The sequence below is a fragment of the Falco rusticolus genome, chromosome 4, assembly GCF_015220075.1.
Source record: "Falco rusticolus isolate bFalRus1 chromosome 4, bFalRus1.pri, whole genome shotgun sequence".
NCBI classification, from domain to species: Eukaryota; Metazoa; Chordata; class Aves; order Falconiformes; family Falconidae; genus Falco; species Falco rusticolus.
The window spans coordinates 23,602,001-23,629,713 of NC_051190.1; the positions used below are offsets into that span (position 1 = coordinate 23,602,001).

At 51.8% G+C, this 27,713-nt stretch overlaps 1 protein-coding gene across 4 annotated transcripts in view; it reads right to left on the bottom strand.

The window, feature by feature from the left end:
* Positions 1-5,932: 5,932 nt before the first annotated feature.
* SRGAP3 (SLIT-ROBO Rho GTPase activating protein 3) overlaps positions 5,933-27,713 on the bottom strand; it is a 127,724-nt gene continuing 105,943 nt past the window's right edge. Inside the window, exons 12-22 of one of the 4 annotated variants that reach the window (XM_037385173.1) lie at positions 24,866-24,896; positions 24,117-24,177; positions 23,634-23,711; positions 22,365-22,499; positions 19,018-19,123; positions 18,503-18,730; positions 16,980-17,059; positions 13,995-14,175; positions 13,266-13,415; positions 12,571-12,898; positions 5,933-10,146 (exon numbers count right to left, since the gene is read on the bottom strand). In XM_037385173.1, the coding sequence (XP_037241070.1) occupies positions 9,730-10,146; positions 12,571-12,898; positions 13,266-13,415; positions 13,995-14,175; positions 16,980-17,059; positions 18,503-18,730; positions 19,018-19,123; positions 22,365-22,499; positions 23,634-23,711; positions 24,117-24,177; positions 24,866-24,896 (1,795 nt within the window). In that variant the 3' untranslated portion in view covers positions 5,933-9,729. Of the gene's footprint in view, positions 10,147-12,570; positions 12,962-13,265; positions 13,416-13,994; positions 14,176-16,979; positions 17,060-18,502; positions 18,731-19,017; positions 19,124-22,364; positions 22,500-23,633; positions 23,712-24,116; positions 24,178-24,865; positions 24,897-26,763; positions 26,867-27,713 lie in introns of those variants that run through there. The other 3 variants (XM_037385172.1, XM_037385175.1, XM_037385174.1) reach the window with 3 other exon arrangements.

Below are 27,713 nucleotides of genomic sequence, written 5' to 3' on the forward strand. Positions count from 1 at the left end.
ATCAGTCTTTCAAGAAACAGCTTTAGCTCATTTCTAAAGCGCTTTGAAACCTTTATCTAAAGCCTTGCCTTTCTCAGATAAAAGCGTCACCAGCTTCAGACAAGAGCAAGATTGAAGGATGAGTTCCCAAAATACAGGGAATTCTTCCTTAATAGTCCTCAATGATTCAACCAACTTCAAGTTTGGAAATGCTACCTGGAAATACTGCAGTGGTTTCCAAGGGATAAACTCCCACCTGTACAAACGCCCTTCTCAGGGGCCAGGAACCTCCTGCCCCGCAGAGTGCTGGGGCAGGGCAGGGGGGAGAGAAAAAAGAAAACAAGAAACAAAGCCCACCCACAGCATGCCCACAGGAATAGCTTTGCTCTGGGGTTTGCCTTCTCTTGCTCACAAACCACCAGCAAACCCTGCTGGAGCACTCGGCACGCCCCGACCTGCCCAGCACCCGAGTCTGCTGCCAGGGCACCACAGGCACCTTCAAGCCGTAGGTCCCCGCGGGCCCAAAGCCCATGTTGTTCTGATGGGCTTCACCATCCCAGAGCTCTGTGCTCCTGTGGGGTGAGGAGCATTGCAGCTTTGTCTGGTAATCGTTCCGATATGCCAGACTAGGAAGTACTTACATATATACATGTGCATTTTTAACTTCAGAGGGAAATCAACACATATGTTAGCGTGCAGTAGTGTGGAAAGTTAATTTAAATGCAAATGCTGCATTTGGCCCACAGAAATTAAGAAATACCCTCAATTTATTGTTCATACTTAAAGTTAATGATTATTACCACTTCAGCCAAGTAACTAGACCTGCTGGAAAGAAATGATTCAGGTCTTGATTTTCAGCTAAACAGAAATATGCTCAGATACAGCCACTTGGCCTTTTAGGCAGACTCCTCACACTTAAGCCCAGGGCAGGTGTCCGGGGTGTGCATGCGAACACCCATGAGCACATCCCAGCCACGCACACACGAGCTGTGGGCAAGGGACACATGGGTCCCCTCCGCCCGCCTCAACATCAGCCCTCCTGCAAACCCAACGCTGGCTGGAGCTCACTGTGCAGCTACGAGCACACACTACTCTGAGACAACAGCCTCACGTGGCAGCTGCAAACAAAATACCTGTGCTCGTTATCCAGCCAGAAAGGAGTCTGTTCCTCCAGCTGAACAAGTGTCTTACCCAAGAAGCACTTAGCATCACACATGTATTATTAAAGAGACTGACCGCAGGTACATTATGCAGATAAGAACATAAACCTGTGTGCCCAGGGACATTGTCCTACCACCAATTATATAGCTATTTTATATATAGGACTTTTCCTGAAGGCAGACGGCTCCATAGCCAGCAGTTATCGACACCTCTTGCAGCAACTGGCCCTCAGTGCAGGAGGCGAACGGTTGGAGCCCCCGGGCTCAGCCGGGCTGCCCACGAGCTCAGAGGGGACAGCACAGCTCCAGCACCCAGGGCTGCAATTTTGGGAGTTCCTCGGTCCCAAGGCAAAGCCCCAGGGGCTCTCTGGCCCGGGCGGCTGTCGGCATTGCTGGCGACGGGCACGGCAGCCCACAGGGATGTGTGGCTGTTCACTCGGTCTGGGGCAAACACTCACCCAAAGAAGCAGTGAAGCAGTGGCAGGGTGGTCTTCACCCAGCTTGTGCCTTCAGGCACAGACGATGCGCTCTCACCCAGCAATGCTGTGGAGCACACGAGGAGCGTGCCCACCTCACACGCCTTGCACCTTCACACGTGCCCGACCTGCCCCAGTGCCCCGCCAGGGCCCACCCCCCTGCACCCAGCCGCTGCCTGGGGCTGCCCCGCTGCTGAAGCCCCCAGGGACTTTCTCCCCAGGACCTCCCCCAGCGCAGGGTGCCCCTTCAGTGGGTGTTGGGCTGTGCCAACACTGCACCCTGCTGCTTGCGGCTGCTGCCGGTGCAGGGGGAGAGGGTGGGCGCGCAGCTACGGAGCGGGGTGGCACTGGCAGCCTGGAGCCAGCCCTGCGCTGCCCCAGCTGCGGCTGTGCCCAAAGCTGTGCTAGCTGCCTGCACGGGAGGGGAAGGGGTCTGCTGCCCTCTGGGGATGTGGGGGAGCCCCACCTGAGCCGAAAGAGCCCACCCCCCCGGCGAGGCCCCACACAAGCCGTAGCTGACAGCGCCAGCCCCGCTCCTGCAGCTGCTGCGCATCAGGGTCGGATTGAAGCAACCAGGGAGGTCTCTGCCCCCCCCCCCCCCCCCAGGGTCGGGAGCGGGGTGAGTCCCCGAACCAGCAGCAGGAAAAGACGGGCAGGTAAGGCGGGCACCTCCCGGCTCCCCCGTTTGTCCAGTGCCGGAGTTTTTTGCCCACCCAGCAGCTGGAAATGCCACCCAGCGCCCCGGCTCCCAGGGTGGGACAGCGCCTGCTCCCGCGCCCTGGCCGCGCAGGGGGCCCGGGGGGACCGCGGGGAGCGGCAGGGGCCGGGGCCACCATCGCCCCGGGCTGCGGTGGGGGCCTGGCGCCGGCCGGAGCTCAGCGCCTGCCGCCGCGGCAAATCGTCGCTCCGTCGGGAAGAGCGAGGGCGGCGTTAAGAACGCGCCGGGATGGGGAGAAATTAACCGTTAACGGCCGCCGGTCGCTCAGGCCCAGCGCGCCCGGCCGGGGCCACGCAAGGCGCTGCCGGGCTGCGCCGCCCTGTGCCCGCGCCGGGAGCGGCCGCTGCCGCCCGGCTCCGCAGCGGCAGCACCGGGGTGGGGGCGGCACCGGGGAGAGGGGGAAGTCACGGGCGGGGTGGGAGGCACCGGGGGCGAGCCCCGGCTGCCAGCCCCGGCTCGGGGGCGGCGTGCAGCGGGCCCCCGCGCAGGTTTGTCGCCCCAAACCGCCCCGCGAAGGCGGGTCTGTGCAGCCGCCCGGCGCCGCACCGGGAGCCCTGATGGGGAAGGTCCCCCCGGCAGCCCATCGCCGGCACCGGGACACCGGGCCGGCCCCGGCGCCCCAGGGCCAGCGCGGCACAGCCGCAGCTCCCGGCTGCCCCCAGCCCCTCCGCCGTTGCCGTTCGGCGGGGCCCTGGCAGCCGGCGCCCCCGCACAGCGGCTTCCCCGGGGTCCCGCCTGGCTCCGGCAGCGCTCCGGGGGGCGGGTGAAGCGAGGGGCGACGGCGATCCCGGGCGGGGAACGTCCCGCTGCCGCCCCGCCCCTGCCGGTTTACAGCCTCTTCCCTTCTAAGCGTAGCCAGAATTGGGCCCAGGTGGCCACCCTAGGGGTGACGAGGCAGAGCTGTGTCCTCCTGCCCTGCCCATTCTCCCCTGGACCATCTTTAGGGATGTTGCCCGCTGTCTCCCAGTAAAACCACGGCGAGCCCGGGCGCAGTCTGGTGCACGGTGCCACATGTGCGGCAGCACATGCCCTGGCCCTGGGGTCAGCTCCTGCCACCGGGCCAAGTGACAAAGGACACGGCTCCCAGGGCCCATTCAGTATCCCAGTTATGGCACGAAAAGCCTTGTTGTCAAGAGAAGAAAGGATAAATAGCTTAACACGAGCCTGTATGAGTTAGGAGTACTGGGGAACAGGGACTTTTAATTGGAAATCAATTCTCAATTTACTGATAACGTTGACACTTTCTCTCAGAGGCTTCATTTGGCTCATTAAATACCGGTGTAACTGCGGGGACCTCCTCAGCTCAGAGCCCAGCGGAAGAACGATTTGGATGCAGATGCAGCACAGGCCTTTGATGAAACCAGCAGCACATGTGCGTTAGGAAAACTGTTTAATTACACTGCTTTATCCGGTAATAAGTCTCATAGTTAAAGCTGCTGTGCCTTGAGGTGCCGCACATAAAGAGCGGAGCCCCAGCTGAAGGGTGACGGGCACTGGGGGCTACGTGCGAAGGGTGCCTGATGCTGGGGGCTGTCCGCACACCTCCATGGCAGGATGCCAGCTGTGCCGTGGCAGCGGGGCCGAACACACAGCAGGCTGCCAGGGACAATGTCCCCCTGCACTCGCCACGGTTTTCATATCCACTTAGCCGGCTCCAGTTAATGCTTCAAAAGCAAACGCAGGCCGGTCCCCACGGCCATGGTGCCTGGCAGGATCAGCTGCCGCTGCAGGAAGAGCTTTTGTTCATCTCCTTGGCTTGCACGTCCCCCTAAGCCCCCTCCTCCTTCCCTTTGGTGGGTGGGATAATCGCTCTTGTCCTGTTTGCCATAGAGCAAGCACTAAATCATCTTTGTTTTAAGCTCGTTTTGACAGCTGCTTTTGTCTGATACCACTTGTGCATTGCAGGCACGTATCCCCTTCCTGGAGCCGAGTGCGACACATCCTCAGTGGCAGGGCGGGGGGGACACTTGGATTTGGTTTTCCAGCAGCAGGGCTATCATGGACCAGGTGAAGCAGCTTTGGCTGCCCAGCAGCTGACAGTGGGTGTTTGTGGGGAGGGGGCAGTTGTCGGTAACAGCAGTGGGCAGAGGGTGGAGGCACAGGGCCCCCAGTCCCGGAGGGGCTGTGCCAGGGAGCCCCAGCTGCAGGCAGCAGGTAGACCCCTCCAAGGCAGAGCTGCCTGGGGGGACCAGTGATGGAGGAGGGGAACAACCCATACCCCCACCCTTTGATGTGAGGCCGAGGGAGCTGCCACAGATCTCCATCCCTGCCTGGGAAGCCCGCAGGCATGAAGGGGCTCTCAAGTGTCTGGAGGGACATGAGAGCACCACGTCGTGGTCCCCCTCTCTGCTCCTCCAGTGATAATTAGTGCTGTGTAATCAGCTTTCAAAAAAGAAAGCAAGCCTACTCTTTCAAGGCTTCACTACCAAAGCTGCCTTCCGCCTTTCGAGAGCAATGCTGATGCGGTGCTGCTGCACAGGCGAGCGCACTGCTGCGCTGAGCACCTGAGGGGCTCACGGTGTGAAGGGGGGGGGGGGGAAGTTGTGGCAGCAGCGACAGGAGATCAACTCTCGATCCCCCCCAAACACAGAGGGCGAGCAGGGAGTGTAGTGGGGACGCTCAACCCAGCTCCCCTTGGGCATCCACCCTGACCCACCACGGGAAGGCTGCTCACGATGGGGAGCATGTCCCTGCCCCTGGCGCCAGCCCCCGGGGTAGTGCCGTCCCGCTGCCTTCATTCAGCATCACCCCAGCCTCACAGAGCTGACGTTCCTCCCAAGGTGCAGGGACGCCAAGGTCCCGGGATGCTCATGCAGGCAGAGGGGAAGGTGAGGCCTCTCCTGAGCATTCTCAGCTGGCCCAGCTCCCCACCTGAGACAGCCTTCCCTGTGGGTGAGCAATCAACGGCCCAATGGCACTTTCCCCTGGCAGGAGCTTTGCAAAGGGATCCATGTGCCTGAAGCCATCTTCCCAGCCAGGGCTGGCACCGGTCCCTGCGCTGGGAGCTGGAGGTGCACAGAGTGGTCCTTCCCTCACCCCAGGAGTTTAACAACACTCCTACAGCATCTTCCTCAGCCTTTAAGTACTGCAGTTTCATTCCAGTGAGCTTCTAGGCAAAGATTTGTTGGAAATAAAATAGAAGAACATTCCTGTTGTTTTTACCTAAATGCATTTTAAAGTAAAATTTAAAAGAAGACAGCTGAAGTGTAGATCAGCACAGGTCCTTCCGCACCAACACAAATGGGCAGATTTACATCCCCTTGGAGGTGGTGGTTTGTTGTTTTGTTGGCCTACATCTCTCTTTCCTGCGTATTTTCACCGTATGCCCAGGGCTGAGAGGAAAGAACCCATCTGTGCTCTCAGCGGTTCATCTAAACAACACAGCGGAAGACACAGTCAGCCAGGGCGAGCGACCATGGGCCTGGCTCGCGGCTATGGGGCATCGGCACGGGGATGCTGCGGCAGGGGTGCTGCAGGGCCACCGCCTCTGGCCACAGGGGACCAGCACGGAGAAACAGCAGGCGTGGGTGTGGGTGCAGGCAGGGGTGCTGGCCCACTGGCTCCCAGAGGCAGCAAATATTCTGAAACCACAGCGGGTGTTTTTGAGAAAAGTTAAGCAGTTTTATTCAACGGGATGAGTCCACACCCAACCAGCGGCTTCATCTACATGGCATCATCAGCATACATGACAGAGGACCCACTCAGACACTCTAGCTGAACGGCATCTCACCATACGTTACAGAGACAACACCAGAGGAGGACGATGACCGTTACAAAGGGCAGCCAGCCAGCGGTTTCCTAGGCTTCCCAGCATAACCAAACCCATCCCCACCGGACTTCGCAACCCAGCCACTCGGAAGCAGATGAGGCTCGGGACATCTACTGCCGCACTGCGAAAACCACAACACTGCTAGTTAAATAACACAGTCCAGGGTTTACAAAAATGACCTACCAGGGGTACTTCAGCCTACGGAAGAAAGTGCACTGTCGTCGCTGCCCAGGACCGACACGCCTGCACATGTTGCTGAGTCTGTACACAGAAGAGCATGCCACAGGTGCCGCCGCTTTTGAGTCAGCACCATCAAAGGCAATGCTGAGGGCCGGGGAGGGTGGGTGAGGACCAAGCTGCCCCTCCCCGAGGCGGGTACAGCACCACGGGACAGGATGGATGGGGCAGGTCATGGGGATGCGGTGGGGTCTGCAGGAGCCGAGCCGGAGGTCGGCACTCGCTCTGCACAGCAGAGAAACGACTGCTCCATGAAGACACCCTCCTCTCCCTGCCCTGTGCCCGAGGAGGGGCTGTGCCGGGCCCTGCGGGGAGGGTGCTCCCACTGCCCGCTACGCAGCCCCGAGTCTTCACAGTGAAAGCCCTGTGAACTCTCCGAAGCCTACAGTCTTCACGCCTTTAGAGAGGTATCAAGGATCGGGGTAAAGTTACTCACAAAACATGAGCAGGTTCCAGTTATGATACTCCTACAACATATGCGTTTCCATTTTGTACCGAGTTAGCTTACAGAAAAATACATTTCTTCCCTTAAATTTACAGTAGTTAAAACTACAACTTGAATACCTTGTTAAAAAGGGGTAGTTTATTCTTCAACAAAAGTCTTGGTTTTCTTTTCTTTAAAAAAAAGGAAAAAAAAAAGAAAAAATTAAAAAGGACTTTAAAAGCAATCACCCCCAGCACAACGCAACTGTACAAAGGAAATCAGGATGTGTACAGCTCCTAGGACATTAACTCCAAGCATTTGTTCTGGTGCTCAAAAAGGCACTTAAAGATATTAAAAACCCACAACAAAACAAAACAAAGGAAAACAAAAGGCAATAATTTAATAGAAAGACACTGGAACTCGTACCGTATCTTCAAAAGTAAGAAGGGAGGAGAAAAAACCCCGAAACCCTAATAAACATGGGTTTGCTATCAAGTCATCTTTAAAAGTATATATAAAAAAACCAGAAGACTGGCAAAGTGAATGTTCTCCAGGAACTAAATGGAAAAAAAAAAAATAAAAAAAAATTACTGGCAATGAATACACAGCTCTTGTGCCAAATGGGTTTCTTCCCTCCCCCTAAAAGCACATTTGCTGGTTCATTACTAGACCAGACTGACAGACTGTTTGAACATCTGCTGCCCGTAATGACAGAGGCATTGACCTCAGGGTTAGCCTAACTTAGGAAAGGGGGGAAAAATTATGAAGAAAAATAAACATCAGTATGAACCAATTTGGGTAATTACAAATGTCAACAATGTTAATAGACAAGTACATAAACACCATTTCCCCTTACAGCATTATACGGAGAACAATGACAGAATCACTACATACAGTACTTCTCCCCCACTGTACACTGAAAGGTTAGCTTTGCGGCTTCACTTTTAATTATTATTATTATTATTGGGTTTTATTTTTACATTGAGCTACCTACTAAGTGCAAAGATTTGGTGAGTGGCATTGGCTTTCATCTAACCTTAGCCTATTTTTTGTACAGTTTACATGTTAACAGTTACTTCCCAGCATTGAAGCAAGTACAGCAATATATACAGGACTGGCAGGGGCAGCAGCCAGGCTCGGGAGCAACACGTGCCCATGCTCTGGGCATGGGAACAAGCACTGGGCCAGCCCCCGGGGTCACGGTGCCAGGTCTGTGCCCGGCACGGAGGCACCAGCAGCCTCGCAGGGGCTGGGGGCAGCTGGCTGCGGGCGAGCTCCCCAGCCCTGGGGCGAGCTGTGCAGGACTGAGGGGCTCAGCCACCCCTGCTGCCTTCGGGCGTCAGGCTGCTCCTCCAGCCCCGCACGAGCTGCGGTCCGCGCTGCGGAGGTAAAAGGAAGATGAAGGGTGGAATAAAAAAAAAAAAAAAAAAAAATAGTCCCTGGGCAGGTGACTGCTGGATGAGGCAGGAGGGCTCGCTAGCTTCTCTGCCCAGGGACAGACAGAACTGCAAAAATCAGAGCAGGAGGGAAGGACGAACATTAAGGAGCCATCAGAGCGGCTTCTCTATGCAGCCGAGAGACTGAGGATGGCCCGTTTCAGGCTGGGGTTGTATGTGATCATGCGAAGTGACCAAATTAAACCATGGGTCATTGCATGGAAATCTGTACAAGGAGGAAAAAAAACATGCAGGAGAAGCACAGAGTGTCTTGAATTCAGCACTTACAGAAAAGACTTGATTATCAGACAAAGTACCATGCAATCCCCAGCTCTTTCTGCATATTTTTTCTCTGGGTTAAATGTTCAAGAGGAAAAAAGAAAATGTAGATTCTTTTGCATAAACTCAAAATGTTGTATTATATAGTACAGTACAGAAAGTGCAAAATATCACCCCATCAGATCGGTTCCGCATCTGATATGGTCAAATATGGCTCATGCTTTTCATGCAAGACAATGCAATCTGAATCAAGACCCTCACGTACTGCTGTGCAACTTCAAATAAAGGAACACTGTTGTAACAAAGCCTCCTCGCCCATTTAGTCCCATCTGTCGAGATACCATTAGGATTTAACACAAAAAGGAAAGGAAGAAAAAGAAAAAGAAAGTGTATGGGGAAAGGGAAGTGAAGCATCTCAAAACTGTGTAAGTTACTCTATGCTTTACCACAGGTTTGTCACTAGTCCTTGTTCATTCTGAAATCTTCAAGAAAAATCAGAGTTCTGCAGATCCTGCAGCGCAGGCAGGGCAGCACCACGCCTCGGTGCAGCAGCAGTGTCCTCCTCCCTGCACCACGCCGATGGAGCACGTCTCCTTTTCCAGGTGTTTCGCGATTCAGCTTGAAAAGACATTCCAGCCAGCCTGACACACGCCATCATTTATGCATTTCCAGCTCTTCTCCATAGGCCAGGACTGAACAAACCCCCCTGTATCTCCCCCCACCCCCCTTTTCTTTTTCTAAGTGCCAAGAGGTGCAGAAAATGGCCTTGTATTGCTGGATGCACTGCTGCTATGGACCTCCACACACACACACGCACACAAATAGCCTGGAAAAAAACCCACATGAACCCAGCATCTCTAGAGAGGAGATTTCAGAGCCAGTTTCTGAGGTAAATCTACTTTTTAAAAAAAGTCACCAAATTCTGTACACTTTTTTTTTTTAATACATACTTCTACACAGAGCTTGTATTCTCCAGTGCCAACACATAGACCCACCATCTCCTCCTGCCATAGGACTGCAAGCTTGGGAAGTGTTTCTGCACGGATGGAGGTGTGTGTGGACACATATGTACATACACACACACACACACGTATGTACAATCAACCACTGGGCCTAGGTTACGCACTTGTTCGCCTTTTGGAGAGGTTCCTCTTGAGCACGGTTCAGACTTGCCGCTTGGCCAAGCAAGGCTTTGCCAAGCTGCTGGCCCTGCTCCCGCCATCCAGGTGCTGGCTCTCCCCGCGCCCCAGCCTACATGGTGCCAGATTTATCCGCCGAGCTGCTGGGGAAGAGCTTCTCAGTGGGGGTGACGGCGGGGCTGCCCACCCCTGAACTGCTGCTGCTGCTGGAGCGGTGCTGCACCACTGGTCGCACCGGCCGCATCGGCGGGGGCCGCAGCTGAGCCCCGGCCAGCCGGGCCGACAGCGCGGGCTTGAAGGTGGTCATCATCTCTGCAGTGGAGCTGCTGCTGCGCCGCATGGCAGCATCGGGGTCCCGGATCAGGATCGTATGGAGGGGGCTGGCAGGCTCTGAGTTGGCAGCACCCATTGGGGGGTTTTTCATGGGCTCTAGCGTGTCCAGGACCACATCGGGGGCCTGCTTGGCCGTGTTCTGCCTCTCCAGCTCCCGCAGCTCGTTCAGCGCCGTGCTCATGGTCTTCTCGATGTCCTGCAAATGCCACCACCAAAGGGACGTCAGCACCGTGCCACAGCATCACCCCACTCTCCTGCATCCCACCCCAGGGAGAGGCCCCCCCGTCCTCGTGCGCCCCAGTGTGCAGGGGGTCTCTGACCTAAGACAGAGCCTCCAGGCAAGGTGGGAGCTTTGGGGGAAGATGTAAAGCCCAACCTGGCCACACAAAGGCACCCTACATCTCCCGGGTCAGCAGGGGTTGGGTCACCAGCTCCAAAGGGAGAAAACCCCGAGCACTACGAGCAATGGGGTGAACACCAGCCTGTCCACACCTCCAACGAGACAGGGCACCTCCACCCCCCCCAGCACTGAGGGTGGGCTTTCCCCGAAGGAGGAGGCCCTGAAGACGCACAGGAGCTCTGCCAACCCTGTGCCTACAGGGCAATGGCACACATGGGGTGGACACGCAGAGGGCTGTAGGTGGAGCAAGCAGCAGATGGCAGCTCACCACACATAAAAGGGAGGTGGCCGAGGTGAGATGGGCCCCAGTCCCTCACCGCACGGCCTCCATGGTTCTGCACACACAGACCCTCCAGTAGGTGAACCCAGTTCAGCCAGACGTGCCCACTGAAAGCAAACTGGCTGAACTGCCTACAGCTGTAGTTCTGATGGTCTCGTCTGGAAATAGAGGGGCCCTAGTTCAGCTTCACTTAAATCCACCTCAACTGAATGAGGGAACTCAGAAAGAGACCATCCGAAAAGGGACTTAAGGCAACTGAATCAATCATTTAAAAAGTAGCTCTAGTGGCTACTTTCTCCTCCTGTCTCCTCCCTGTCCTTAATTTTATAATGCGTACAAGATACTCGATGAGCCTCAGGTAACATTCAGAGCATCAGCAGAAGGCAAATAATTATCAACTTAGCTCCTATTCTATTAAGCTGTTCAGATAATGAGTGAAAATATTCTCCCAGAGCTAAGCCTCAGCACTACCAAGGCCAACAGTCCTACAGACTTCCAGGTAAGTATTTATTTACACCAGCTGAGTGAGAATCTTTTACAAGGTTTAAAAAAAAAAAAAACAAACCAAAAAAACCCACAAAAGCCAAGGAAAATTGTCCAAATCGTGCTCTGCCCTCAGCATTCACCCATCCCTCTGAAGGCTCTGGACCCCACAGCCCTGCACTACACCTGGCGAATACGGCCCTGGGCATCGCTGCCCATCAGCCGAACCTGGGGACTCTGTGCATGCCGTTATCCCATCCCAGGGCGGGCGCGGTACCCCAGCTCGAGCCATCGCTCAGGGTACGCGCTGCGCTACGGCTGTAGCTTTGTAAATTGATCACACCACAAGCAAGCTCTTAATGGACAGAGAAGCTGGGCAGCGTGCTGCAGAGCAAGAGAACAAGGAGCATGGCTGGTGGAAAAGCAAACAGGACAGTAAGAGTTCTTCCTTTCTGCAATCATCATTCATTATCCCACTGAAAGCAGCTGATTCTAAGTAAAAGAGCCTGCCAAACCCCGTGGCACAGCAGCTGCTGCCAGTGGTGGGCAGCAGCACCCCCCCCAGCAGCTGCACCCCTCTGCCTGGGCATCACCAACCATCCTACAGCTGCTGCTCCTGCCTGAGGGTGGCATGAAGCAAGCTGCCGGGTAACTGCTGAAATAGGGGATTCCAAACAGCCTGTCCCCACAGCATCCCAGGCCCCGAACGGGCCCAACCTGCGGCCGCTGGGACACGTTGGCAGGGACTGTGCCTGAGCTAGGGGGTCCCCGAGAGGCTGGAGGATTGTGCAGTCTGCTCCATGGAAGGACCATTCTCTGAGGTGTTAACAGGCTTAGTAAAATGGTAAAACCTGCCTGAAACCTGGCTGGGAGCCTCCCACCAGCAGTGGAGAGACCTGCAGGCTATGCTGGAGGCAACATGAATTTAACAGGTTCTGCGGAACTGATGGTCTAATGTGACACTGAATGGTGCATGGCTGGAGGTATCACACTGGCATTAGACTAACATATCGAGGTCCCAGCTACAAACAGCCAGTAACAAACCTGAAACACTTTTCTCCAAACACTGAGCATCAGTCAAATTCTGATTTGGCAAATCCAGTTTTCTCCTCCTAAGCTCCTTATGGAGCGTCAGATGAAGATAATGCGCTTCCCTCCCTGTGGGAGGCAAGTGCTGCCAGCACATTTCCGTGATGGATTGAATTTTTCTGCCTATTTTTTTTGAAGAAACAAGGTTTGCGGAAGGAGGCAGTATCTTTTATTAGACCAACCGGTACAGTTGGAAAAGCAGGCAAGCTGTTGGCTGCTCATTTTTATCTTTAAACCATCACAGCTACAACAGCACTGTATATTCTGAAGTGTGTTGAGATGGAAGGGGCTCTGCGGCACTACCCCAGTGACGTTTATTTTAAAGTCTCGATCCCTGGGCACCAAGAGCCACTTCACAACCCTCTTACCTCAGCAAGCGCTTCTGCTTCTAGAGATTTCTGATCTCCGAGACTACTGTGTCTAGTCGATCCACAGGTCGATCTCAGCGGGTGGCCATCAGACAAGGCCTTCCTGTCTGGGAAATTGATGCTGCCTGCACTGCCGAATGTCGCCATTCTGCGCTTTTCAGGACTCTCAATCCTGCCCCTGTTAAGAGGTATTTTGTGGGGGCTGCTAGGGCAGGCCGCTGCTCGAGGAGGAGTGTCTATGCCAGGACCCATCCCTCGGGGTGGGCTGTGGGTGTCCCCCCCGCTTCGACGGCGAGGGATAGCTGCACCGTCAGACCTCAATCTCACTCTGCAAAGAATCCATCACAAGACTAGGTCACTGTCCATCAGATCGAAAGCATCTGGTTGCATGCTGTAAGACAAATCGCTCAGCAATGAGAGTTCAGATCAAACCAAACTCGAGCCTTTCAGCTCCAGAAGACTAAGGCAAGAGGGCAGACAGACATTTTAGCCAGTGCAAAGAAAGGGACAGCATTGCACCTTCTTCACTTGTTAAGATCTACGTCAGCAACACACATTAAAACCCCTCCATGCTCGCATTATTCTGCAGTGCTTACTGGAGCCTTCCCTTCTGTCTTGCCCTACACACACACTGACTCTCGCCACACGTGACAGCAACCACCTGTGTGTTCACAGGAAAACAAGGGTTTCCTTACCGGCCCATCACTCCCCCAAAGCCATAGTCCACAATGTGATCCGTGGGAGACTGGATATCGTTCTTGGAGGAGCCTTTATCATCCAGCAGCGGTCCACTGCTTGCCTCGCTGTCTGCCTTCTGGCTCAGGCTGTCAGAGAACGCATCATCCCTAGGAAAAGGAGACCCCGATCAGTAACAGGGCTCTGCCTGCCCCCGGAGTGAGGACAGGGCCCAGCCACAATGCAGGCCTGAGCATCACCACTCCAGCAGCTCCAGACTTTGCTAACAAAGGGCTAGACTAAGGCCACCACTTCGGACAGTACCTGGAACTTGGAAAATGCAAACATCACATTTTCGTATCCCCCTGCGCTGTAGTTGCCATTTTAATGACTCCAGGTATGGTACTTCAACAGAAGCAGCATGTGCAAAGGACTCCGAGACCTGCCTATAGGCCAGGTGGGCACTCAACCATGCCAGGTCAACATACATGGGGGCAAGGCCAACATTAAGCCTGGGTCAGGACGATCGATGGGGTTCAGGCACACTGAAGTACAGTGTGCAGTGCTCGGCTTTATCAGCCTGAACAAGAAACAGTCTGAGGCAACACATGGAGAGGCAGATGTGAACAGGTCCAGAATTCCCACCAAAATCATTAAACCTTGGAAAACATGGCCACCGATTTTAGATGGCTAAAGCGGACCTTGTGTAGTTACATGATTTTAACATCCTGGATCAACACTTTACTCACATGTCTTGCACCACAATGTACTGGTGGGGTATGAGGCCATCCACACCATTGTGTCTCCCTTCCCACCAGTCTTCTGACGCCCGATGGTACAGGAGAAGCGAGGCCCCTTTCTTAAAGGAGAGCTCTCGTGGAGATCGTCCAATATAGTCAAACTTTGCTATGGCTTCAATCTGCTCCACTTCTGCAAAGGAGAGCAGCACGCATAGAGAAAATCTTAGTTCAACAACCACAAAGGCACAATAAATCCAAGAGAGAGAGACATTGCACCAGAACAGCAGTAATGCTGCTGCCCTAGCTTCCCCAGGGCACCTTACACCGAGTACGAGCCATCTTATTTTTAGACTGATCAAGTCTTTTTGTTCTTCCAGCCTTCCTGGAATTTCTCACAGACTCAAACTACCAGCAATTACAAAAACTACAAACCAGATGGGGACTAGTTGAAAATTCCCTATGTGCATATGGCACCATCACCCACACTCCCATTTTCTGCAAAGTGATTTCTTTGGTTACAGAACCCCATTATCCTCCAGACTAGGATCTTGTCAAGCTGTGTCAGATACTGTGATCAAAGCCCTGCTTACCTTCTCCTTCCTTTCCTTAACCTGGAGACAGTTTGGCCTGAATTATTGATGAGTAACGAATCCTCCTTTGGGGATCCCCACAGAAACAATGACACTGGCTCTGGCCAGGCAGCTGCTCTGCATCACACCCCCACATCTGCAGACCTTTCAGCACTCTTCTACTGCACCACTTCTCCACTTTTTCTAATTTAAGCTCTACCAAGCACCAGAGATTCACTAACTGGCAGCTCAGGGCCTGAAATCCAAGAGGGCTGAAGCAAGACTTGACTTTAGGAGGTCAAGAGCACACCAGGAGCCTTTGAGCCCCTGGCCAAGGGCATCACAGCAGCAGCTGCTGGTGCACGCAAAGATGAGCCTGCTCAGCGCTGAGAAGCCCAGCTCTGCTGCAGATCTGTTTCCAGCTGGGAACACTGAATCCCAGAGAAACCGCTGCAGCAACTGCAGATCAGTGACAGTATTTCTCTCTGCACTGGCAGAAGCAACTCTGAGACGGGTGAAAAAGCAGGTTGCCACCACCTGCCTACCTCTAGCCACTATCAGAGCCAGCAAGCAGGCAGTTAATATACTCTGATTACTTGAGACACCTGATCATTTTAAACCCCACCTGGAGACTGGCAGACAGGTGATGACAAAGTTAAACAGGGAAAATCCTCCCAGTTCCTCCAGATCTGTCACATTCTCATTAAAATACAGACGCCTGCTCTGCTCCATCTGCCTTGTCACTAACCAGAGGCTTGGCGTCAGCAGCCATCAGGACGTGACTCATCATTCTGCTCAGTGACCAAACCCATACAGAGGAGAAGACACCGGAGGAGGACATGGGAGATGCTGCATCAGACCCCTGCCCCACTCCCTGTCCCACGTGGGACAGGACAGGTCACTTCAGCAGGCTGATTTTCCCCAACTCAAAATACACATCCACACCAATACCAGCAGGAGGGTGTTTTGGGAGCACTGCACCAGGATCACCAGGGAATGCTCTGGAAGGAACATTGCAGGGGATGCAACCTGGAGGGCTCTCACAACCCTGATAAAATGAGATTCCCAGAAGGAAGGGTGCACGGGGCAAGGGAGAGGGTAAGAAGGAACATGTAAATTCACAAAATAAAGCTGCTCCTCTTCTCTACACTTGCACCACAGTTAATCACCCGGAAACTCCAATCAGAGCTATTAATGTGACTATCCAAGCATAAAATTGGCTAAATGGCAGCTTGCTCTCCTTCATCTTCTAGTCCTGTCGGCTCCTGCCTGTAGCCAAGAGCAGGTCCTGAGCCGTCCAGCCCTGCTGTGGCCTCCCCCATCCCACAGTGCCTGCCAGCCAGGCACTCCTCCCACCACCCCTCCGGCGGCTGGTGGTGGCAGCGCTTTGTCGGGGCAGGACACATCCAAGGCATCAGAAGCAGTCGTGAAAGCAGAAGAGGTGTCCAGCTCCCTGGTGTCCTTCCAACGCAGCAAAGCCCTGCCATTAAACGGCATCATGGGGCAGCACGCCTACCGTCCCCGCCAGTGCCAGCAGGGTCTCCAGGAGTCTCCCCCAGGCCGAGCTGCCAGTGCCACTGGGGCGTGGGAAGCACAGCGCCTCCCCCTGCACTGGCACCGCGTCCCGGAGCCAACAGGCTTCCTGACCAACTCCGTCACCACGCACCTTTCCACGCTCGCCTCTGTGATCGCTATGAGCTTTACAGCTCTCACTGAGAGCCCACACATGAAACCCTGAGCTGGTTTACACCGATGTGCAGGCAAGCAGGAGCTCACAGAATGCTGGACCTGAGCCCCCTCCAGAGCGTTATGGAACACGGATGATCCCAGCTGCAAGGGATTCACACCTGGCTGCACGGTCCTGGCTCACAACACAGCCTGCTTTGCCCTCCAAAGGGCCTGACACGAGCAGGAACGAGCAGGCAGGTATTTTGTCACCAAAGGAAACAGAACTGACTGCAGGGAACACCAGGCTGCAGCTCGCTTGAATACAGGGGCATTTACTTTCTGCCAAGGAGACACCTGCTCCACAGGGGATGATCCAGAGCCTAATGAAATCAGCTGAAAGACCCTCGCACTTCAGAGGGCCCCCAGTGGGGCCACTCAAGTTCACCGTTTTCTGCACAGTGCACCCAAGGGAACAGATTAATGGAATCTCATAGAACAGCTCTGGAAAAACCACCCCTGTAACCTGCCATGGAAGCAGACCACTGCAAAGGTCCACACACATCCTATGGTGAAAACCTATACACAATATTTATTAATATGCATATTCATTACTAAGCACACCAAAACATTGTCCCTCACTACATGCCAGACACTGGTCCAGCCTCTATTCTGCTTAGGAGTGAAGGACACGTGGCTTTCCTGCATGCACAGCTCTTCTAACAAGACCCAATTTTCTGCCACTCACATCTGTACTCACCATCATCACTGGTGTGTGGCTCTGTGCCGTTGTCATGGTCAACTTCATCGATGGTGCCTGGCTCACTGTGTGGGCTGTCACTGAAATGAAATACACCGTGCTTTCAAAGAATGAAGGAGATTCTGTTCCTAAGGCACTCAGGATATCTGAAACAGTTACATTTTTACTTTTCATAGGACTGAGATGGTCATTTTAAATCACAGCAGATCTCTGAGCTTGCTTTGAGAACAGCAGACACTCGCACCACAATCTCCAGGCCCAGAACATCATGTTCCGTTCCTCTTATGTCTTACTTGTATTTGGCAAAACAAGTGTAAAGTGGTATCAAGTTAAAATGTTCCATTCACTCATTCACAATGAGTTACAGCATTTTATCCTCTGCTTGCATCAGTAGGAATGGCGGCAGGTAATCAGTGTCAGGGAAGATTAGGTCTCGGAAATGTATAAAACTTACACAAAAATCACTTCAAGTCTGTTACAAATACTGGTTTGCTGAAACTCAGATCTGAATGTTGGTTTAGAATTCCAGCATCTTCCCGACAAGCATCTAATATCACTTACACTTCTCACGTGGGAGTTTGTTTACAGAGTTTTCCTACCCCAGGTATAACAAGTAGGGCAAACTGTACACCAGAAAGACATGATGCAATGGAACCGCACACAGCTGATCCTGTCCACAGCTAATGCAACCTCATCTGTCTTCCAGCACTGACAGAACAAAAGGAACTGGAAGGTTCAGGTTAATTTTGGGCTAAGGGATTTCATCCAGCTAGCAAATTGTGATGGAACTATGGGACTTTACTCAAAAATCCCAGCCTAGGAGAAATTTGGTTAGAATTGACCTGAAATTCTGGTTCTGTTCTGAACACACTTCTGCAAATATGCAGCTAAAAGAATCTTCACAAATATTAATATTCATACTAGAAAAAAGTTTTTCCTGAAGTTTTTACTAAGGTTTATAATGCTGAGTCAGCATGAAAAAAATAAATGCTTGTTGAAACTGCCTACCCGGCACGGCTAAAATCAAAAGCAAAACTGATGTATTTACGTAGATACTAATTAGTTAGCTGTGCAAAATCCTCTTAGTTTTATGAAAGTATTTATGGCTAGGAACCATGTAGACAGCCTGGTATGGAGTAAGATTCTCAACCAGTGTAAAACAGCACAAGCATATCAAATATGTATCACTTGTACACCTTCTTCATAACATTTAACAGGAATAAGTGCAAAAGGGCATGCCCCTTCTGCAGAGGGCAAATCCACCCCAGTGCTGTGCTCGGCTGCCCTGAATATTAAGTCTGAATTTCCTCAAAGCCATCCTCATACCCCATCCTCCTGGGGGTCTGCTCCCGAGATACCTTCTCCTACACTCAGGTGAGCTGGGGTCAACTTCTGCCTGCCAGGGTTCAAGCCAAAGCTCTGCATTTTGTCACAGGTTCGCAATGTACAGTGCCAGAGGGGAACCCTCACACAGGCCCGGCTGTAAGCTCTGCAAACAATGAAATCCTGCCCCCACTCCTTACCAGTACTCCTCCCCTCCAGTCATGCACTTCTCGTAGACAGGTCCTTCCAGCTCTCTGTGGCTGGGGAAGATGCCCTCGTGGTTAATGATGATGGTTTTGATGACCTCATTGACATGGGCCTGGCAGGACACCGGATCCTGCCCATCCGGAATGTGCATCAGAGTGGGCCCGAAGCAGATGGCCAGGTTGTAGGGATCCATCATGTTCTCATCACTGTACTGCGACAAGCTGCAAGCACAAGTGTTAGCGAGGTGCAGTGCCAACCTTCCCCGTTTGCTCAGAAAAATCTTCCACCAACAACCCCCCACCACCCAAGAAAGCAGTCATCGCTGAGCTGTCCATCTTCCCCACACACAGCCATGGCTGGGCAAGGCCAAGGAAGAAGCAAAATACAGCTCTTCGTGGCCATACCAAAAAGGACTCATGCAGCAAAGTCAGGGACTGTCTGACAAAAACAGCAGGGCAAGGAGAAACTCAGTGAAAGAGGGGGGGAAAAAAAAAAAAAAAAGACTCACTGATTAAGGAAAGCAAAAAGGTATCTCATGACAACGATGACAGCCCGAGGCAGAGTGATGATGATCTGCTGGATCTGGTGCACTCTCTCGGTGGGGTTCTCAATTTCTGGAACACACAGATAGAAAGCGCATCTTTAAACCTTCTCAGGACCAGACAACACAGCACCAGAGGGACTTGCTCCAGTTCTAGCAGCCTACTACGCAAGGAAAACAACAGCCTGTTTCTAGATTCAATCCACTGGTTTGGCACTAAGGTGTGAGCAGAGAATCAGGCACGGTGCTCTTCCATGGGTGAATTCATGCATACATTCAGATTCAGCAAATAAAGACATTTCCATGGTTTTATTTTTAAAATAACTGTTCATGCGTTATTTAGTTCATTCCCCAACAACCGCTCTATTCCTCAAAAGCTTGAGTCAACGTGGCACTAGAAAATGGAGCACTGAAGGGAGCACTGCTTGGTTTTCTAGTGCAGGTTTTTAGATGAGGTTTTTATTCATGTTACTCTTATGGGTTAACCATCAAGTTGTTCTGAGTCCTTCTGCTCCACTCTCCCACTGGCCTTAACAGGAATTTAATCTGAACTGATTCTGAGTCAGCACTTTAAGACTCACTTCTCCACACAGCAGTGCACAAAGCCCACAGCTGCTCTCAGAAACCAGCTTCTTTCTGTAGGAAGGAGGGTGACTCCAGCGATCTTGCTCTCTGTGCCAGCTGACTCAGCCGGGGACCCCAGTACTGCCCCTCATCCTTCTGCAGCCCCATGCCAGGGTGGTGCTGAACCCCCATGCAGCAGCCTCCTCGACCTGCAGAGCTACAAGAGCCCTGCTGCAGCACTGACCCGCTGAGGGGCTCAGCACTGTCCCACAGCAGCTGGCAGCACATTCCAGCCCCCAAGGCTACTGGGTTTTTTACACTAGTATCTGCTCAATATATTATGTAGATAGTTAATCCTGCGACTTTTATTTTACAGAAAGCAGACAAGGAGTACCAAAGCTTTTGTGAAAGCAGTCAGCCTCAGATGCATGGAAGAGACGCTTACTTTACTGTGCTGACACAAACATTTGCTAACCATAATAAAATTCACTGACAGCATATAGATGGACTGCAGGCTGATGGAAACCTTTATAGTATTTCATTTTGGAAATTTTTCCTTTTGAGGAATGTATTTACCCTGTTACTGCTTACTGAGTTCTCTGTTTCTTTGGTTTGGTTTAACTTGAGGACTTTTATAAAACAAAAAAATAAATCAATAGATCTACCACAATAGATATCTGTTCTGAAACCCAGAGGAACAAGTTGTCTTGAAGAACTTGCCTTTTCACTTAGCAAAATGTTTCAACTGGCTGTAATTCAGAGGAATTAATGGAGTAATCATCAATCACTCTACAATACAGGCACACTCCTGAATGAACCTTTGCAAACAAAGGGACTTCCATGTAAACTCTCAGTCCCCCATAAGCAAAAGCAAAACTCAGCATTTCATCTGCCACCAGGAAGCCCGGCTTCCCCATCACATCGGCAGGGAACAATGCGGCTCTGCAGCTTCCAGGGGCAGGCAGAGGCCCTGCGACATGCGCAGCAGCACGTGCTGCGAAAAACTCGCTCGGAATATCTTTCCAGGAGCCAAGGGAAATCAAGGTGGCTTTGTGATGCACTGCGGTGGAAAGCCCAAACCGCTCGGCTGCATTTAACCTTTCCACCATAATTACAAAACAAGACAGAATATCTTACAGCAAGGGTGGCATTTTAATGAGCAGTGGTTTTCAAAGAAAGGTTTCTTCAATCTGCTCCGGCTGGGACACCTATCACACACCCTGTATTTATGTGGCAGAAAGTCAGACGCAATTAAGGTCAGATTTTTAATGGGCACAAGGCACTTTAATTAATTTAAACTATACTTAATTGACAGGTAGCAGCAGGAAAAGAAAGGAAAGATGAGGAAAAGGAAGATTCTTGCTAAAATGAGGAAAAAAAAAAAGAGGAGAGAATACTATGCAGAAAATTAACAGATGATGTTTGCAACAAAAACTCCCAAAAGCTTAATAAATTGTGCAAACTGGCATTAATTAGGGATGGTGCAAAAGCATAAGCCTATCTGCAAGCACAGACAGTCACATCACCAGGCGCCAGGCACATTTCCTGGCACTGAAGAGGACCCTTCCCTGCGGGCTGTGCCCTCTCCGGCTCCCCACTCTGCCTGCTGCAAGCCTCCCCTCCACCCCCCCACCCCCCCCCCAGGGGAGGGCAGCCAGAGTGAGTGCTGCAAGCCAGGCTACAAATCCCTGTCTGGGGACGAAACTGGTGCAGAAACAGCCTCCTTCATCTGCCGTGCTACAGGTGTGCTGTGCTGTTTCACGCATCAAAACTGAAAGGCTACAGTGAATTTCCTAAAGTGACTGTATAAAGCAACTGTTCTTGAAAAATAAGAGCACATTCTTCTCTTCCTGGAACAAGCCCATCCCTGCATCATTCCCCTCTAGATATCATTTGTCTTTCTTGACATCACTAAATCTCTTATCAGTTATGCACATTAACATTAAGAAGAGGGGAAGGAGCTATGAGCAGCGAAAGCCAAACGAAGGACTTTAGCACACATTCCCCAGTCAATCCCCCTGAAGCTACCCACGTTCCAAGAGACTTGAAACCCCAAACAACCCCAATGCCTCTCCTGTGAAATGAAGTCATCCTGCAGCCAAAGTGTGCAGCACGCTCCTCCATCATCTCTGAAACATAAAACTCATTCTGCCTTCCTTCCCTCCCCTCAAGGGAGTAATTTCCATGACTTGCCAATAAATAAATGTCATCACTACAAGGTACTGAGAGAAATGAACCCCAGCTGGGCTATCTGTTTCTTCAGTTGCAGAGAAGCAAGTGGAGTTGGGAGAATTCAGGACAGAACAAGAAGAAACCAGGCTCTCCCCACCATTAATTCCAGATCTTCATGATTATAACCCCTGAGCTTCTACCTCTGCTCACATCCCAAAGAACTTTCTGGTCTTCCTTGGGACGGGAAATGCACATGGCAAACACCTGGAGAACGGTTGATGGAGTGAGGCTGAAACCACACCTGCACAGTCGAGAGTGGGAGAAGCTTTGTGAGTAGCCAAGAGTTACTGACTTTCGCTATGTTTAGTAGAAGCCACAGCAAGATGTTTTACCTCTCCCCTGCCTCCAGCACTGCCAACACGCACTCTTAATTTCTTTTCCTAACAATTTCCACTGTAGACCTATAGTCCTTCTTACAGTATAAGGTGCTATTTGCAAAACTCCAGTGTACTTGCCCCCTGTTCATTGCTTCTCTTGTCCCACCCTATTCTCTGAGAAGAGCTGTCACATGTACTTACTTATAGTAGATATCAAATCTTGAAACCTTTCCTTAGGAAAGAGGGGGTTTTCCAGTCCTCGGAAATACAGCTTCAAGACTCCAGCCACTGAATTAATGTCACGTTCATTTTGATCATCAGCGAGGGGATCTTCACCTGCCCAGAGAAGAGTTTTTTATTTCCAACATTACTATCAAGTTGGACTAACACAGCAAGTATTTTCCTAACTCAGTGGAAACCCAGTTTCCCCACAGTTCTGAAACCCCTCCTCTGTGTGGAATGCTAATGCTGTGCGTTTTCCCAGCAAGAGGAGAGTTTAACAAGGTACTCTGACATAGCATCACACTGAGGCATGCTATAGCCCTACCTACTAAAAAACAGTTTACTGTGGAGATTTTAAACCTTTCCTGAAGATGAGGATGTTACTAATCAGTCCTCCATTACAGTTTCCAGCCCAGTGCATTTTTGCATTTAAAGCAACAGCATAGAGAGCTGAGCAGATCTGAGCAATGGTAGGTGAAAGCCTGAGAAGACAGGCTTGGCTGGAGGATGCAATTATACCTCTGGAATAGACTGAATGGTTATGGATGGCATTGTACTGACTTAAATCTATAAAAGGCTTTCAATGCCTAAGGGATTTGGATACCAATTCCTCTTAAATTGGATGCGCAAATCCTCCAGCCTTTGACAACCCCACCGCTGCCTCATTCATTGGCCTGCCCACCTTCGCCCTCATCCTTCTGAAGTTGCTCAAAGATTAAAGCCGTGGAAGCCGTTACCTCCACCTGGACTGATCCCTGCACAGCTTCACCTTCCCTCAGCAGTAGCAGCATGGCTCTGTCCTGACAGCCTGTCCTGACAGTCCTGCACCTTCAAGGTGCTTTTCTCAACAGAATCACTGGCAACTCCACAACCAACGCTGCCAGCAGGCACACATGGCAATGCTGCTCCTCCCTTGGCAAACTGCTGCAGGGAGGAGGAAAACAGATCCCCAGAGAACTATTTTACGGCTCTCATCTGAGGCTTTCATGCTCTTAATGACTGTGGAAAAGATCTCCACACCTACCCCTACTTCTCATACTCTTTCCCCAGGTGAGTCTTCGCTATGGCTGGAGATACAACACTGAGATACCTAGAAGGGGATAAAACCTCCTCGTATCTCGTAGCAGAAAGACCTTTAGCACACGCTTTACCCAGTGTCTAATGCACCCAGCACACACTGGAACGCCCATCAATGGTCTCTGCTCAGACACAGCAGTCCAGCTGCAGCTGCACACCCCAGCAACACACCTCTCTCAAACGAGTTCTTGATGTCGTTGACTTCCACCTGGGAGCCAGGGACTCTGAAAATGCCCTGCTGCTGCAGGCCTGGAAGAGAACAAAATTTTAGAAAAGATTTCTGTAGCTGTTAGGCAGTACGTCCTGGGAAAGAACAGCAGAAACTAGGAGTCGATGTGCCCCGAGAGGCTCAGAAGGGGACAGCCTGCTATGATTCATTCCTGCTGATATACTCCCACCAAGCCCCCCCAGATCAGTGTTCAAAGGGCTCCTGCTGGCCTGGGGCCAGAGCGAGCAGTTTGACCTGAGTAAGTGCTAGCCAGACCGAAGTATCTGCCAGTCATTCAATGCTACATCACAGTCAGTACCACTGTAGTTATAACCTGAGCCCGCATAGCAAAGGCTGCAGGTTTTTCTGCTTACATTCCACTGCTAACGACAAGTACTTAAGTTCCTTTGCAGAAAGTTTCTGTTGATATTACTGAATTAACTTACCATACAAATTGATGTAACGAATGCAGCTTTCTACTACAAGCGGAATAGCCTGTCCTGAATCCTTCATGAAAGGAAAGGAAAAAGTGAAAAATTACTGGTTTATTGATAACAAAGCATGGGAAATCCATTAAAGACTGTAAAAACAGAGATTTGAAAATGAGTGCCATTGAGTTTAGTAAGAGGACAGGCAAGAAAAGGAGGCGTTACACACATCAAGCCATCAAAAAGTGCTGAGTATACTATATGCGGTCAATTATGCACAAAAATAGCTTTCACTAAAGTGAAAGATTGCTGCTTGCTATCTGGTTGAGACAGGGGACTGATGCAACAGAATCACAGCTACTCCATTTCCAAGGTGTAATGCTGAGCCAAAATAAAACTTGTGCTATACCTGTCTGATGAAATAAGCCTCCAGTAACAGAGCTTACAACAGTATTTCCACCTAAAGAAAGAGCCACTGTCAGCAGACGCTAAAAAAACAAAAAAACATACTGAAACACCACAGTGTATGAAATAAACTGCCTGGATCTGAACCTGCGATGAGTTCTGGCTTTTGTTTCAAAGCTGCTTCTCTCCAGGCTGCTCGTGGAAGGAGCTCAAGGGGGAATGTGAGCCATGTCTGACTGCTTAAGTGGACATTTATTTTCCTTAGGGGGCTTGCTTTGGTTTGGTTTTTTTCCCCCAGTAGAGTACAGTTGCATCTCTCTGGTTAATTTACTCCGTCTCGTAGACGGGCCTCCAGTAAATACCTGATTTCTTGTTCGCGCATTCCTCCTTCCTCTGAGAACACAAAAAAGCAGCAGAGCGGGAAAAAAAGAAAAGATTAAGCAAGGATAAGTTCAGTTAGAGGTAAGCATCTCTTTCGGAGGCCATGAACGCTCAAATGCAATGGCAGCTTAGCAAGGTCCAACCCAGGCCTTCAGGCTGTCCACCCTCCCTCCCCACCCGGTCTGCACGCTGCACCCCAGCCTCAGTGCCCTGCAGAGCCTGCCTCTCTGATTTCTTCCCTCCTTGCCCCTGCGGCACTCACAGCAGCCCAAGGCCAGTGCAGGCCCCGCTGCAGGCCACACGGCTCCCCTGGACCAAGGGCAGCCCTGGCAGCACAGCACTGGCCCCCCAGGAGTCCCCACGGGCATGGGACGCCGGCCGCTCAGACAGATTTCCACTGCAGATAATTCCTCCTACACAGGGTTGAACAGGCTGGACTTTAATGAGCATTACTTTTTTAAAAATCAATTTCATAAGGAATAATTACAAGTATTAAAGAGATTACCGGCTTTGTCAGGCAGGCCTGTGTATCACCTGTGACAGTGCACGGTTTATAAATGCTGCCCTTAGGCTCATGGTTTCACGAAGGGAGCCTAAGAGAGCAAACCAGAGCCGGGCAATGACTACTGGTTTACCTAATCCAACAGGTTATCACTACCACTTCCTACAGCATTTTCACTAAAGCTTTCTTCAGTGCAGGATTAAACACTCTAAGTAACTGGAACAGCACCTTCAGAAATCCTTCCAGCGGCCAGGCGATTGCAAAGTGCAGGATTTTGGAGGATCTGCAGCTAGATAGCTGGAGGCATCCTTTGGGACAAATTCCACATATACATTTCCTCCTTATTCTCCTCAAATCTTTCCTTCTGGGTAATATTCTGGGATGAGCAGGGCCAAATGCCCCCTTCCACTGGGAATGCACTGGCAGTAATCAAGTTCATCTGAGTTCACCCCAGCTTAAAGGAAGAAAAAACTCTAGCCCACACTTCGGAGGGGCGCCTGTTGCATGTTATCCGCAGTGGTTTGCAGGAGATGGCCCAGCCGCCCTTTGGGAACCACCCGGCTCGGCGCTGGCCGCCAAGCGGGGATGGGCACCGGCATGGGTGGCAGGCGGCAGGCGAGCTGCCATGTCTCCTCTCTGGGGGCATTTGGAGGCAACAGTCTCCCACGGGAGAGGCTGGCGGCTCTTGCCTGCCCTACCTCCTCGTCGGGATGCAGGAAGGGGCCCTCGGACTCGCCATGCCCTGCGTGATGGCATCAGCCACCCATCAGCAGCTGGCACAGAGATGAGCCAGCCAGGCTGTTACCATTAACATATTCCAAGGACGAGGATAACATGTCTACCCTCCCACACAGCCATCCATACACGCAGCGTTTCAGTTCAGGGCTGTCCGTCCTTACAACTGGGAGACATTTTCTGGGAGCTTACAAGCCATTTTCCTCCCCAGCCACGGGGGAAGATGACCACCAAAAATACATAGAAAAAGGGAAGGTGGGAGGAACTGTTGATCCTTTGAGGGTGCCGGGCTGGCCTGTCCTTGCTGCCTGATCTTCCTTGCCAGGAAGGAAGCGGTGCCAGCCGAGGGTACGCGGCTGAGTGCCGCATAGCGTGGCCAGCGGCCATGAGAGCCCTTGCTGCTGCCCTGGCCACAAGGCGCGCGGGCAGCCATGGGCCAGGTAATGCAAGGAATGTGCGAGGGGCAAGGACAGCTATGGGGAGAAACCGTCACCGAGGCAAAGCACGTGCTGGCCACGTCAGCTGGGTGCAGGGCAGACCCAAGAGACCCCGCCAAGGAAGGAAAGCAGCCAGCAGTTAGGACAGGAAAGCCACCATTACATTCACAGCGTTCATAAACTCTTACTATCAGCCAGCGAGTACCTTAATGAACGTTTCCATATTCCCGTTAAAGAGTTTATGATTATAGACTGAGAGAGGCCTAGGTCTCCTCATTTTCTGTGGCTTAGGGGGAAGACATGGGGGCCTGGGAGAAAATGGAACAAAATAAATCAACAGAACACCAAACATAAATGCAATGACAGGGTGAGATCTCAAAGCTTATGACCATGAATAAGAAATAAAAAACAGAAAAATCCCTCTGTAAGGACTCAACATGTGGCTCCACACACTCGGCAGCTGCCCACGCCTCAGCATCCCACCACGGACACCACTCCCCCTGTGGCCGGGGACCTGCAAAGAGCTCAGCTCTACTCCTCTACATCGCACACAGTGCCCGTGGCTCCTGGGGACGTGCCCTCTGCTTGCTCCAAAACCCTTTTTCCAGCAGCCTGGAGCAGGCTACCCTAGTACTAACTTGGCTAACTCATTTTGGAGCCAGTGCGGCAACGGCCTCACTCCTGTGTGTCCCCAAGCCTGGCTGAGCCCGGGTGCAGCTGGCAGGTGTCAGAACAGGCAGCAGAGCTAACCTGTAGGCAGCCTAGAGCAACATCAGAGTGGTTCACTATATACTGCACACATAATTGCAAGTCAAGGTCAAGCCTGCAGCCTTTAAGTAATAAATTCAATTTAATCTTGGTAATAGAAGCATTTAACAGCAATAAGCCAACCTAGCCATTACTTTCCATCCCCATAATCTTCCAATATTTCCCTATCAGACAGACTCTAACCTCAGCTGCAGCCCCATACAGCAGTCTAACCAGCTGTTGTTCCAGGCTTCCTGAAGAGTCCTGGTTCCTACTGTAAAAGCTAGTAATCTCCAGGACCTGGAGAGTGACAGAGCAGTAACTACACAAACAACCACAGCCTGAATGAACAATGGTGATCAGGAATGCAGAACCTGCTCCATTCAAGCCAGAGAGTAATAGAACCGC